Source organism: Lipomyces oligophaga, assembly GCF_038497815.1.
Source record: "Lipomyces oligophaga strain CBS 7107 unplaced genomic scaffold V1516scaffold_1, whole genome shotgun sequence".
NCBI lineage: Eukaryota > Fungi > Ascomycota > Lipomycetes > Lipomycetales > Lipomycetaceae > Lipomyces > [Lipomyces] oligophaga.
This window is the reverse complement of record NW_027117785.1, coordinates 913,414-927,721: the sequence shown is the minus strand read 5'-3', so window position 1 is coordinate 927,721 and position 14,308 is coordinate 913,414. Positions and strand designations below refer to the sequence as shown.

The 14,308-nt window shown below is 44.0% G+C and overlaps 4 protein-coding genes across 4 annotated transcripts; 2 read left to right on the top strand and 2 right to left on the bottom strand.

Moving 5' to 3' along the window:
* Positions 1-604: 604 nt before the first annotated feature.
* On the top strand, positions 605-5,876 carry V1516DRAFT_668113 (kinase-like domain-containing protein). Its single transcript, XM_066920953.1, has 3 exons — positions 605-4,297; positions 4,357-4,526; positions 4,591-5,876. The coding sequence occupies exons 1-3, from the start codon at positions 852-854 to the stop codon at positions 5,724-5,726; spliced, it is 4,752 nt and encodes a 1,583-aa protein (XP_066779798.1). The 5' UTR covers positions 605-851; the 3' UTR covers positions 5,727-5,876.
* V1516DRAFT_668112 (uncharacterized protein) lies at positions 5,763-6,909 on the bottom strand. The gene has a single exon (XM_066920952.1). It carries the CDS (start codon positions 6,862-6,864, stop codon positions 5,857-5,859), a length of 1,008 nt encoding a protein of 335 aa, XP_066779797.1. The 5' UTR covers positions 6,865-6,909; the 3' UTR covers positions 5,763-5,856.
* A 2,827-nt stretch (positions 6,910-9,736) lies between these two features.
* Positions 9,737-10,803, top strand: V1516DRAFT_613924 (uncharacterized protein; the record flags this gene model as incomplete). Its single annotated transcript, XM_066919324.1, has 2 exons — positions 9,737-10,274; positions 10,328-10,803. Coding segments are annotated over 2 exons (1,014 nt in total), but the record flags the coding sequence as incomplete, so codon positions are not given.
* Positions 10,804-11,545: 742 nt separating this feature from the next.
* On the bottom strand, positions 11,546-14,252 carry V1516DRAFT_668104 (lsc1 alpha subunit of succinyl-CoA ligase-like protein). The gene is made up of 7 exons (XM_066920951.1): positions 13,874-14,252; positions 13,558-13,673; positions 12,899-12,957; positions 12,739-12,832; positions 12,572-12,680; positions 11,925-12,515; positions 11,546-11,868 (listed from the first exon to the last, which is right to left on the bottom strand). The coding sequence occupies exons 1-7, from the start codon at positions 13,912-13,914 to the stop codon at positions 11,862-11,864; spliced, it is 1,017 nt and encodes a 338-aa protein (XP_066779795.1). The 5' UTR covers positions 13,915-14,252; the 3' UTR covers positions 11,546-11,861.
* Positions 14,253-14,308: the final 56 nt, after the last annotated feature.

Here is a 14,308-nt window from a genome sequence, read left to right as displayed (position 1 = left end):
CGTAGATCCTTTTTCCTTTATACAGCTCTATATAGACTTGCGCAGTCCCAACGTGTTGTTTACTGCTGCTCTGAGCGCGTAGTACTGCGGGTCGAGCTCTGACTCTTGTTTCGCGAGCGGGCTCTGAAAGTGCTCGGCGAGCCAGTCCTGTGCCAATCGTCTGTTCTGAGCTCGATTATAGCACCCAGTAAACGTCTACAAATAACTCTCCTACGGGAACTGCTCAATGCTTTTATTGCAGAACGTCGTAAATTCTGCTGGCCGTCCTCGAACAAAAAGAATACCAGCTCCTTGTAAAACAGCTTTGCTATTGTACAATCGCCATATAATAAACGGGTGCGGCGAAGGTCACTCCCAAAAGCCACACAGGTAACCTAACATATACTAACTAGCTCGCTGAGCCTTTTGTTTCTTCTTCACGGCCCTTTTTCCTCACAGATTCAAAGACTCTCATTAAATTACGATTACTCTTACGGACGGGTGACTCTAATACCTGGCCCTTACATCCCTCATTGGTTGTTTCTCTTTTGCATCGTCCATATTTCTGGATGCTTCTTGTTCCTGTTACCACTGTCGCTCTTTCCAGATCAGATTCCATGTCGACTTGAACAGCTCGGCGCTCTCTAGGTGAGTATCCATTTGCACTTCTTCCGGCCTCCCTATCCCGGAAGTTATGCTAGTACCTGCGCATACTAATCCATCGCTAACGAGACAGCGGCCCCGTCTCGGTTGTGTTTTTCCGCTGCCGGCTCTATCTGTCGACTGACTAGGTCTCCATTCCAATCTCTGTACACTCTGCAGATCTTCTCGACAACTTGAATTCATTCTCCAGATCGTACCCGTCTTTCACTATGAATCCAAAAAAGAAAGATGCTATATCCAAATCACAGCAGTCAGCAGCAACGTCTATTACCCGAAACGAATCATCTTCAGATCATGTTGATTACGTCCAGACGCAGGCCGATGAGGTCGAGGTTCTAAAATCCATTTACGGCGACGATTTTTCTGATAATCCGACTAGCTCAGCTTGGAACAAGATTGCAAGTCCCTCATTTAATATTCACCTGACCGGAAATTACTATGGCGATGGCGAGTCCCCGCTTCCCCCAAATCGAGTTCCCTCCTTAACACTCAAGGTCAAATTTACTCAGACCTATCCGCGTTCCGTTCCGCTAGTAAATGTTGAGTCCCCTAAAAATATACATCGAGCACGACTTCATGAAATACAAGCCTTTCTTCAATCCAAACCTCGCGAACTCCTTGGTGAAGTAATGATTTACGAAATAGCCAGCAGTGTTCAAAGCCAGTTAGATGAAATCATGGACGCAATCAGTCGCGAAACTTTGGAAGAAGAGCGTGCAAAGAGAGTGGCCGAACAGGTCGCTTTGGCAATTAAGCAGGAAGAAGAGCAGCGAAAGCAGCATGAATCTAGCACTATCGAAGAAGCTCGCGTCCTACAAGAAATGATTGACTATGAAACTCGAAGGCGCGACGACAAGATAAAACGTCGTAATCGCCTTGTAGATGAACCCATGGAAGAAGCGAGTGTATTGACTGATGGAATTGTCTTTGATCGTCTCATAAAGTCGAAAACATCTGATGGAACTGCCTTTTCATTTCGACAGGTGGTGGGAAAAGTTCCGACCGCCAGTGATTGTCCTCTTGGCCAGCAGTACATCGTTAAGCCTGTTGTATCAGATGGGGATTCTATTTCTTATCCTGTGTTTCTTCTTCATGAAGTTACTATTACAGAAAGTTTTTGGAACCAGTCTGAAGGCAAGCAATTGCTTGAGACTTTAGAATCGGATCTCAATTCACTCAAGCACATACAGCATGGAAACATTTCCGCTGTCTTTGATTTCAAAATTGAGAGGCATGACTCGGGCTGGCTCGTTCAAATTTTAACAGAATTTCCGACCCTTGGTACTCTAGAGAATCTACTTTCGACTGTTGGCTCGGTTTCGGTTAACGTTGCTAGAGAGTGGTCAATTCAACTCTTAGAGGGTCTTGAAGATCTCCATAAACGTGGATTTTTTCACAGAATGCTAGATCTTCGTTCTGTAGGGCTGTTTAGAGATGACTCATTGCAAGGCTCCATTGCAAAGATTTCCAATGTCTCATACTATGCCCTCTTGGAAGAGATGAATACGGCTCATCCTTTCACATCAAGTTCTACAAAGTCATTAGTTCCCCGACGCTGGCCTCCTCCAGAACTAGCTGATAGTGCGAAACCTAATCGTAAATCGGATATTTGGGATTTTGGGGTCATATTCCTACAAATGATTTGTGGTGTATCGGTTATTGATCAGTTTGAGTCTCCGATCTCATTTATTGAGTCTCAAGAATTAAACGAACCGTTGTACGAGTTTTTAACTCGAATATTTAAGCCAACGCCGAAGAAAAGACCTTCCGCGTTCGAACTACTACTTTCACAATTTCTGAGAGACTCTGTACCTGCCTCCTATTCCGTTGTACCTCAGTTTGTACCGTCAAATTCCGGGGCATCTGGGCCGCCCAAATTTCGCAGAGCAAGCTCATCAGTTGATGGACGGAGCTCTAAATTGCATTATCCCGAGCAGCCAATTCTGTCTCGCTATTTGAAGGATTTTGAAGAGGTTCAACTTCTTGGACGTGGTGCATACGGTGAAGTTGTCAAGGCCAGAAATCGGCTTGATGGCAGGTTTTACGCAGTGAAGAAAATTCGTCATACTCAAGATAAGCTAGCAAACATTCTTAGTGAAGTCAAGCTACTATCTTCGTTGTCTAGTCAGTTTGTGGTCCGATATATAACTGCCTGGCTGGAAGAAGACTACTTATATGACGACAGTAATGACGACGCATTTTCCGAATTCGAAACACCGTACTTTTCGGATGAAGAAATTTCGACTGGTCAGCAAGTTAGTGCATCTCAGGAACTTGATTCGATGAGCGGATTAGATATCATGTCAAGTTCGATGCAGGATTTCAATGTTGTATTTGGATATGACAGTGATGATGATTCAGAAACTCCGCAGGAGGACAGTCTGATTGAGATTTCAAAGCCAAAAAATTCAGCCCTTTCACCGATGCATAATCGCAGAGAAACCGCTTCGCAATATACTCGGAGCACTTTATTCATTCAGATGGAATATTGCGAAAAGCATACTTTACAAGATTTGATAGGCGATAGTCTATATAATAATCCTGATGATTACTGGCGCTATTTGCAGCAGATTCTGGAGGCTCTAGATCATATTCATTCTCAAGGAATCATCCACCGAGATTTAAAGCCGTCCAACATTTTCATTGATGGCCATCAAAATTGTAAAGTTGGAGATTTTGGCCTTGCAACGAATGTCCATAATACCAAAAGTTTGGCTGTCACTCCTACTGATAACACTGGAGATGATTTGACTTCGGATGTCGGTACCACGTTGTATGTTGCCGTGGAAGTTGTAGGCGGTGGAAACTACAACGAAAAGGTAGACATGTTTTCTTTGGGCATCATATTTTTTGAAATGTGCTATCGGATGAGAACTAAAATGGAGCGAGTCCAAGTTTTGAATAAACTTAGATCCAAGAAGATCATTTTCCCTGATGATTTTCCTGCTGATCGCGATCGTGAGCGGCACATAGTAACCAGTTTGTTGGACCATCAACCGAAGTTGAGACCCTCTGCCTCTGATCTTTTGAGATCAGGTCAGTTACCAGTTCGTATCGAGAGTGATCTAATCAAACAAGCAGTGCAAAGTCTGATCGATCCGAATTCTCCTTGGCTATCACAAGTGAGAGGTGCATTATTTGCGAGACCTCATGAGATGTACATGGATGTTCTCTATGACAAGGCGACATCTACAAATGTCAATGATTGCGTACTTCGAGCGCAGATTGTTCAAAGACTGACTAATATTTTTCGACTACATGGTGCAGTAGAAGTTCAGTCTCCGTCAATTCTATTTCCAAAGTCACCTATGCTTAACATGCTCAATTTTTATCAGGTCGTAGATCAAGTGGGTACTGTTCTGCAACTACCTTTTGATCTTACGTTACCCTATGCTCGAAGGCTTGCTCGTGGTCGCCCGTCTTATAGACGAAGTTTCACGTTTGGCAATGTATATCGCAATGAAGATCCTACTCGGAGCAGCGAGCCACGCGCATATCCACAAGTAGATTATGATGTACTATCTACAGATCCGGTTGATTTTGCGGTTGCAGAAGCGGAGGTTATGAAAGTACTGGATGAGATCATGGTCGAGTTTCTACCAACGTTCACAAAAGATTCTACGCCCAAATTCATTTTGAATCATAGCGATCTCTTGTATGTTTATACTTTCGCCCTGAATTAGTCTGTAATATCTCTGACCGCTTGAAATTTAGGGAAATGGTATTGGATGCATGCCGAATTAATCAGGCCCAGCGACCAAGTCTGATCTCTTGTTTGAGCAATCTATTTTTGGTAGGTATGAAAGAGATTAAGAATGAGCTCAAAATGAAATCCATGATTTCATCTGCCGCATTAGATGACTTGGAGAACTACTTTTTTATTGGTAAGCTGTTTATAGAGAATAGCAGTTCGAGTGAAGTCATGCAATACTGATCATAGAAATATAGCGACGATAGAAGAAGGACTCACCAAACTAGAAGATCTTTTCAAAGCTGCTAACTACAACAATGATCGATTTAAGTATGTCAGTGGCCATATGCGCCGTGTGAGTCAGTTTCTAAAATGCTTTGGAGTCCGATCTAGTTTTCTTTCGCCTTTAAGTAATTACAGCGAACAGTACTATCGTCATGGCATTATGTTCCAAGTTGTTATTGACAATAAGCGGCATCCAGTAATTTCAGCTGGAGGTCGATATGATAATCTTATAAAGTATTACCATAATTCGAATTTTGGAGATCGACCGATTTCGGCAGTTGGATTCAATTTTAACTGGGAATATTTATTATCTACTGAGCAGCAACGGCTAACTACTACCAAGAAAGGCGAACTTCAGAATATTATATCTGTCGCCGACGCCTTGGTCGTTAGTAGTGCATCAGATCTTGCCACGAGGGAAATGTCGGTCCGAGTTGTCAAAGAATTATGGGATAGTAACATTCGAGCCGAGCTTGCAGTAGTAGGCTCGTCGATAGACAGTCTAGTCTCCTATGCTCGATCGACAGGAACTAATTGGTTGATTATTGTGAAATCACAAGTTGGTCATGGATCGGATGGTTTCAAATCATTACGAGTCAAAAATATGTTTCGTAAAGATGATTTTGATTTGGAAATTAATGAAGCTGTAGCTCTACTAAAGAGCGAGCATAATCGAGGAACTTCTTCAACCAATCGAACAAATGGATCAGGAGGTACAGCTACTAGAGAAGTCATCATCCTCACAAATGATCCGGAAAGATATGAGAAGAATGCTAAACAAAATAAAGGCTCAACTAGGAAGTACAATAAGCGAGTGATCGATGAAAGGGCTCATGAAATGGCAAATAACTGTGTGAATTCAGGTCTAGCGGACGCTCCGATCATTGCAGTTGATTTCAAATTAGAGACAATGGCACTGATTCCTGCTATGCCTCTGGCCGGTCCAGATGGCTGGAAGAAAGTTGTGGGGACCGCTCCGGCTACTCAACGGCAATATTTGAACCGCTTGCATGAAGTTTTGACAGCAGAAGCCGCGAAAGGAGTCAGTAATGTGTTTTTGTATTCGTTTCGATCAGAAAAGATCCTAGTTTTGGATCTACAGAAATAAGAAACTGGAAAGGGAATTAATTGGAATTGGGAATGAGGGAGTGTCAATGTGTGTATATATGTATGTATATATATATACTTTTGTTAAATAACTAGTAAACTCAAATAATGTACAAATTTTGTCGTATAAATTACAATTTTCTTCGTTTGACCGGCTGTAACTGTTGTAAGAATTCTGGCGGTAGCATTTGTCTGACTGCTTCAGCAGCTTGCTCTTCTAACCTTCGTTGCTCACGCGCTTTAGCAAGAGGATTTGGATCAACATTTGCCCAGCGAACGTTTAAAACTTCATTGTTATCGAGCGACTGGTGAGCCATCGCTTCTTTGGCGAACTGAGCGTTGCCTTCGTTGAGATAAGTAATAAAAGCGACACCGCGAGAATTCAAAACACGGATTCGCTCAATATCACCCCATTCTGCAAAATGACGAGCGACGACTTCTTCGATATCATCGGAGACGAAAATCCTACCAACATATATTGTGCGATTCTGCCGTAGGAAACTACCTACACCACCCATATCATCGCGGTAATCGGAACGTTTGTCACGACCAAAGCAGTCGACACTTGGGTCATAGATGTCAGTGACGGTAGGTAAGCGATGGAGGTAGCTGCAATCCTTTCCATTTGGACATAGTCCTCTTGCGAAAAACAAACAGAAGTACGAGCCAGGGATCGAGTCCGCCTTAGTATATCCCGAGTCTTTAGCTATATTACATCTCCCATCTGCCTTAGTCTGTGAAGCATATTTATCTTCTCTGTCACCACCTGCCCATTTATTGTACCATATATTAAACACTGTGCCAGTTTGCTGTGGGGGTCGATCTCGCACATCAGATCTTTCAGCTTGCGGTCTTGCTGGTCGCGGCTTGGAACTTTTCGAAACTGCAAGTGCAGAATCTTTAGACTTCTTTTTATGCTTCTTTTTTTTCTTTTTCTCAGGCTCATCCACTGTTTCCAGAGACAGCGACACATCAGCGGTCGGATCAGCGCCTAGCTCGAGAATATTGACGACCTCTTCGCCTTGGTTGTCATCTGGTTGACTTTTCCGCTTAACAGGAGCAGCGGACTCAGGAAGTGTATCATCAATTTTGTATATATCTTGAGATTCCGGCTCTGGATCTGGCTGATGTTCGGCCATTTTAGGGCACTGTTGTCCGTATAATTTCTGTTACGTACATCAATAACCTCCAGCAACTCTTCAAAACCTCGACTTCAGTCTGTTATTGCTTTCTATGTGGCAACCGCTCATAGGTTAAGGGTTTACTGATTCGGTCAGTCGTAAATATAGAGAGTAAGAAATTACAGTTTTTTCAGAATGAGATTAGAGCGCAAATAGGCGCGCTAGTTTAAAAATGAAATTCGCGAGCGGGCAATAGTAGTGAACAAAGTAGAGCGGAAGGATTAGGCTGCCAGTAGACGAGGATGAGTTTGTTATATGAAGCGTGCAATATGCGATGAATTGATAGATAGGAGTAGAGTGTAATGGAGGGGCTGATAATGATGGATTGACACACAGACACGAATGATACAGCATGGAAGTGAACAGTAGAACGCTATCGTTTCATTTGATTTTCAACAGCTAAGAGACAAAGACCAAAAAAAGACTAGGTTAGGTGATTAGAAATAGAATCAGTGATAGGGCTGATTAGACTCAATGTAAGCCGAGCAAATGCCCATTTGGGCCTATCGGTCGGGCCTAAACAAAAATTGCTGCTGCTCAATATGTGGAAATATAATTCCAAAAAAGACATGCTAACTTAAATGATATTCGACTATCCGCACTCTAGCCAATCAATCGTTGGTTGTCACCTGTTTGTTGCTTTTGCGTTTTTTGTCTCTTTCTTCTTTCTCTTTTCTCTTTCTTTTTCTCTTTCTTTCTTTTTCTTTGTGTTGTTCGATTAGTTTACTTTAGCAATATTCTCACTGGTAGAATTGTGTCCGAAGGGTTCTGCTCCTCGTCCGAATTTAAATTTATTTTTTTTAAAATTCAGACCGCTTTTCACCTCCGGAAATCGGTAAGCTCTCACCCGCCCGTTCTGCTTCTATTATTATTATTCATCGATCGATCTATTTGCCTATTCATCCTGTCCTCCATCGCTCAATCCATCCAATTCTGTGTAATTTCAGCTCTCCCAGTCTCTATTTTGTCTACAACCGTGCAGAATCATTGGATATCACACACATATACATGGTCAGAAAAGAGCGTTTTCGGTCCACCAACTCCTTACCACGCACGCTTCTCCTACGTTGGAATATATGTCGGTCAAGCTCCCGTCTCGTATCATCATCGCCATCTTTTACCCTGGCTAGGCAGTGTTTAGGGTTTGCCTGTTTCTACGCGTTGACTAGTCATGTGTAAATTACTGTTTTGGGTAATTTAATTTGCGGGTTTCCGTTCGGCTTGGATGAAAAAAAAGAGAAGGATGATTCTTAGGCATTTGGCAAATTTCGACAAGATCGTCTATTACTGATATTTCAAGTCCTGTTTGACTATCTTTTACTCACTCGATTCTAGTTTCCTTGATCCACGTGATCTTTGTTGGCATTCAGGATTTGATCTTTTCTACGCGTCTTTGGGTAGAGGGAGTTTGTCGCGTTCATACCGATTACTTGGTGGAATTTGAAACTTGGTCGCTTAGACCGGTGGTGTTCCATTTATTTCACGACTAGGATTCAGAGGCGAGAGGTTTTAGTTTTTTGCAATTGTTAATTTTTGGGTGCTGAAAATTATGGCATCTCCTGAATCTTCTGGCTTGAGTGATCTGTCTGATTCTCCTGACCTGTCCCACGATGAGGTAGCACAACTCGCTAATCAGGGTGTTCCAGTCCCTATAAATGGTCATAGCCGTACTTCTGGTGTTCGAGGATCTCGGGGCCGCGGTCGGGGTCGCGGTCGCGGCGGTTCAAGGCTCACAAATCCAAGCTTAGCTACGCCTATGGTCAAACCAATTCGCAAGCGTCGGAAACCGATACCTCCTCCACTGCCGGGGGCGGCAGAGGCCAAGGATATCGACCATAGACTGGTTCCATTGCTTCCACGTCCTTCTTCTGGCTCTAGACTCCGCGATGAAGATCTTTTTGCTGCTGCTATCAAATCCCAGAAGAGTGGTTCGGCTGAGCCAGTCGAATCTAGTTCACAGCCAGAGTCCAAAGGTTTCAAGTCTGTCTTGGACGACGAGTTTATCTCCGGTGATGAAGAGGATGACAATGCAGAAAAGCAAAAATTGCCAATCGAAAATGATTTGCCAAAAAAATCTGCGTCTAAGCGGAAAGTGCCAAAAGTTCAGACTACATTACTGGTGGAGACCAAAATCAAGGAGCGAAAGGTAGGTGACGAAGACCTTTTTGCAGCTGCGGTTGCAAGTGCTTCTGCTCGTGATGGCTCCGCTGCACCGAAGACGACTGAAACCCAAGCTGGAGAAGTGCCCAAGTTTGCTTCTATTCTCGATGACGAAATGATCTCAGATGATGAAAATTCCGGTAGTGAAAGCCCTTCTCAAATCACTGTTACAGAGCCTAGTAAACGGGGTCGGAAACGGGGCTCTGGTCGTCCAAGAGGTTCCGGTGTTCGTGGTCGTCCTAGAGGTAGTGGAACTACCCGCGCTCGAGGACAAGGCAGAGGAAGGGGTAGAGGTAGAGGTAGAGGTCGTGGCGGTAAAGATATTCGACGTACCGGACTTCCTGTTGGTGACGATCTTGGTTCTTCTGGTGCATCTAATGTAGGTGACGATGACTTAAGTTCGGAGACCGAATTCGATTTTACTCCAAATCTTCCAGATGATGTGAGTCTTGATGAAGAAGGATCAAACGAAGATGACGATGATATTTCAGATACTGAAACCGATACAAACAAGGAAATATCAGGCGCTGTTGTGACTGCGCTATCGAAACCGGATATTGAGGGTGATATTTCAATGAATGACGATGCTAAAGAAACTCGGACAACATTTGAGACCAGTCAGCTTAAGGACAGTGTTAAATCAGAAGATGTCCGAGAACCCAATCTTATGAAGGAGCAGAGAACAAGAGTTATTGAAAATCCTCATGAACCTATGTACGCACAAAATATTTCTTTGATAATATTTTTTCGCGAAAAGTTCTCCGATTTGTTTTCAGCCATTTCGCATTTTGGCCCTCAAGATCTTGAAGAAGGGCTTATGTCTTCGCAGCCAAGCTCCATTGTTGAATCTTTCTTATGTCGAATCTTGACATTAGTATTGAATCGCAAGAAGAATGTTGAGCCTGGCCATTTTACTCGTCCGTTAGAAGAAGCCATTTCTACATTTGGAGCATCGTATTGGGGTGTGTATCAGCAGTCAGGTCCATTCACTGGAGGAGCCACATTCGTTTCAATGGGCTGGTCTTCGCGACTGGAAGTTCTTGTTGCTCTTGTAAATTTTGCATTATGGGCAAGTGATGCTGTTCGAGAAATGATTAATGTTGTGTACGATATACAAAATATGGAGGGAAGTAAGATCACAAGATTGAGTGTACAGCCTATAGGGATGGACGATGCTAGATTACGATATTATTTGGTGGCGGGAGAAAGTGAGTTGATTGTGAATATGCATGAAAGGCGAGAAAATACTAACCGGCGACAGATACGAGATTCAGGTTATTTCAGCAGTCCAATCCCTATTGGAGTCCCTGTAATTGGACGCCTGTCGCTTCTTCGTGTTATGAGTTGGCTCAGTTCATAGAGAAACTAGCATCAGGTAATCCATCGGAGCGTAGCATGGAGCTATTAGAATCACTTCGAGAACAATTGCCTATTCTTGATGCAAGTGAGCAACGACGACGCAAGAAAACAAATGGCCGTCAGTCTCTGGGAGACAGTGTGTCAATCGATTACACTGGGCGAACGAGAGGGAAAAAAGTTGATTACACTCATGTTGAAGATGAAGATGATTACGATGACGATTACAAGGAAGATGATGGAGTTGAAGATGATGAGCTTGGGGACCCGGTTTTGAATTCACGAAGGACTGGGTCTGGGTTCAATCCGAACGAGCCAGTGACCACTATTTCAGGTCGAATTAGTCGAAAGCCAGTTCCTGTAATTCAAGCCGATTCCGTTTCGGGCGAAGAAGGGAGTGAGGAACAGCATAGGAAAAAGGTTCGCATCATACCTGGTCGCCAGAGATATGTTGGATATGTGTACAGCGATGAAGAAGAAGACGAATCCGGAAGGGCTAATTCTACGTCTGGGAATGGCGATTCAGGTTCAGATTTACCTATAAATGGCCTGATGGGATCGTCCCATGATAATTCTTATGTTGGTCGAAGTATTTCGCATAACCCGGTTATTTCGACTGATCATTCGTCTGTTTCGGATGCAGATGATATGAGTGACGAAGAGTATCAAAACGAAGAGGAAGATGAAGATGCAGACGAAGATGAACAAGAGTATCCGCAATCAAAAGTCGTTGTTTTGAAATATAAAAGTTCCAATGAGCCAACTCCAGTTTCAACGTCTGTTCCTTCTTCTCCTACTGGTCCTGTTCCGGTTGTTCAATTTACAGTTTCTGTCTAGGCTGTTAGACTGATTGGGTTTTTTTTGACTTACGAATTTGTAAAAGATAATTGCTGTATGCGGCTATTGCGTAATGAGGTGAATTGATATGGAGTTTTTAAATTTTTTTTTGGTGAGGGGAGAAGTTATGTTTGGTTTTCTTTATGTGCTTATATATTTATAGAAGTTTGATCATTAAGAAAACAAGCTGTAGAGAGAATTTACAGTCGTCGGCGCCTCACGGTGTGAGTTCAGTGGAGATGTCCCAACAATTAACCCATAACGAAACCACTAAACTAAGTATAAATACGGAAGATGAGTCTAAGAATTGAAATAGAAATCTTACAAACATGAGGACGAAAATATAAAATTATGACTATTCACTGATCTTCAGTGGAATGAAATATTCTAATTCGTGCAACTTAACTATGAATAAATAATCGTTGAAAACTTTTCCTGGGATCGGTGAAGATGATCAACAAATCAAACACAACAACAAAAACACAGAAAAGAATAAAAAATAAATAGAAAATAAAAGGCATATCAAAATCTCTATTATCAAATGAGTGCCACCAGTGCATCAATCAATTATGAATACCTTATTGAATTACGTTCATGAGAAATCACAGCCTACGGAAATATTAGCTACCAAAAGCGGATCAAATTGCAGACAAAGAAATACTCACAAGTCACGGCGGACAAATTCCTGATACAATGACTTTCCAAGCTGAGCAGGGGATTTTTCGACAATGACACCGGCCGAAGTCAAGGACGCAATCTTAGAGGCGGCACCGCCTTTACCTCCAGAGATAATAGCGCCAGCGTGTCCCATGCGACGACCGGGAGGCGCAGAAACACCTGCGATGAACGAGCAGACAGGCTTAGGCACCGCGCGAGTCAGGTTGTACTGCTTAAGATACTCGGCAGCATCCTCCTCAGCCGAGCCTCCGATCTCTCCAATCATAATAATTCCGTCAGTGCCTTCATCCTCCAGGAAAACTCCGAGGGCATCAATGAAATTTGTCCCCGAAAAGGGATCTCCTCCGATACCAATAACGAGAGACTGACCAAGACCCACATTGGTTGTCTGGTTAACTGCTTCGTACGTCAACGTTCCAGAGCGAGATACAATTCCAATGCGCCCCTTCTTGTGGATATAAGACGGCATGATACCAATCTTGCACTGCTCAGGCGCAATCAAGCCTGGGCAATTGGGCCCCACAAGTCGGGTCTTGCTCTGAGTATTGAGCAAATCGACAACACGAACCATGTCATGTCTATTAGATTAGTACGACGAAGAGTTGTGTCACCTGAACAGAAATGGCAAACTTACTGAGGAATACCCTCGGTAATGCATACAACAAGAGGGATCTCTGCCGCAACTGCCTCCTCAATTGAAGCAGCTGCAAGAGGAGGCGGAACAAATATAGCGGATGCAGAAGCTGAGAGATTAGAACACAAACGACAGATAGATAGACAAGGCATGCACCAAAGCCTTACCTCCAGTCTCCTTTACGGCATCCTCCACAGACGCAAAGATCGGCAATCCCAAATGAGTCTGGCCAGCCTTCTTCGGATTGGTACCGCCGACGATCTAAACAGCGATCAGCATTTGAATTTCGGCGAAGCTATGCAATTACGCAGTTACAGAGAAATATACCTTTGTTCCGTACTCGATAGCTTGCTGGGCGTGGAAGGTTCCCTGTCTACCTGTAAAGCGTAAAGCCGAATGTCAGCAGCAGAATTTTCGATCAGACCATCCAGTAGCAAGAATTAGAAAGCATTCGTCGCAGGAACGGGGAAAAATGAAAAGCTGAAATCTGGCTCCGTGTCCACAGCCGACGAAACAGCCATGGCCTGCGTTCATATACCATCTCGGATGACAAGTAGTAGAGGCCCAAGTCGGTCTGCGCCGCACGACAAACCCCTCCTCCAGGCTGGGAGGCGACCCCACCTGGCCGAGAAGGTGGCCGACTGAGTTCCGTCCCGACTCGGAGGGACGGCGTCAGGACACAGAACGCAGAATGCAGAACAAAGGGGACAAATCGGAGTGGACGTAAAAAACAATCCAGACTGGTTTAACATTGGCCTCCACTAAAAAGCTGGTTGCACTCGGAAGAGACACGGAGGACAAAACGGCAGACGGAGGTGGAGTCGCGACCTGAGCTGGTTAGAGCCGCGGCTTGCTGGATCAAGCAACGCAGACCTACCTCTCCAACACAGATCGGACTCACAGATACGAGAAAAAAAGTAGCCCAAATTCGCTAATACAAACACAAACTAATTCAATTGCACTGGATGGTAGAGAAATAAACTTATCTTGGTAAATAACCTTGGTGTCGCTGTTCACAAGCAGATTTTTGGCGGTGTCCGCATAGCTAGCCTGCGAGACCGAAGACGAAAAGGCACGACTGGACGAGGACGCAGCAACCAAACTAGAAAAAACAAACAGCTAATTAGCACAGAAACCAACAACAAAATAATTCGCAGTCTCTCCATCCAACAGAAATAGCCATGGTCCGCAACGACCGTCTCGAAAGCAATTGACGACCGGTAGCCGGATCACGGTCAGCCAGCAGCAAGGCCAGAATTACCCCTCCTCCGCTCGCAGGACAGCGGTCCAGACAGAACTTACCGAGACGATTGGCGCGCAAGTGAAGCACGGATGAATGCCATTGAAATGGAACAGAGCAAGGGAATGTGTTATACAGCGATAGCCAAAAAGAATAACAACCAAGAGTGCGAGAAGAGGTGGAGCGGAAAACTGGAATCTGGATGAAGGTCGACTTTAAAGCAAAGTCCACTTTATTTACGTCCCGCGCGCGCGAATCCTGTCTGCCACTCACGCGCTGGAACTCGACCGGAACCCGCCAACGGGAAACAAACCCCGCACTAACTAATCTACTCCACGTTTCTCCAGTTCGCCCAAACGATAAACCGCCTCGGTTTAGAACCGCTGACATCACGTGAGAGAACGTCTGCCTTCCCGGAACATAGAGAACACTACAGTCAGGTCCCGCCTTTGAGAACATTATATTTTTTTAGGAAATGCTACTTATCCGGAAAACAT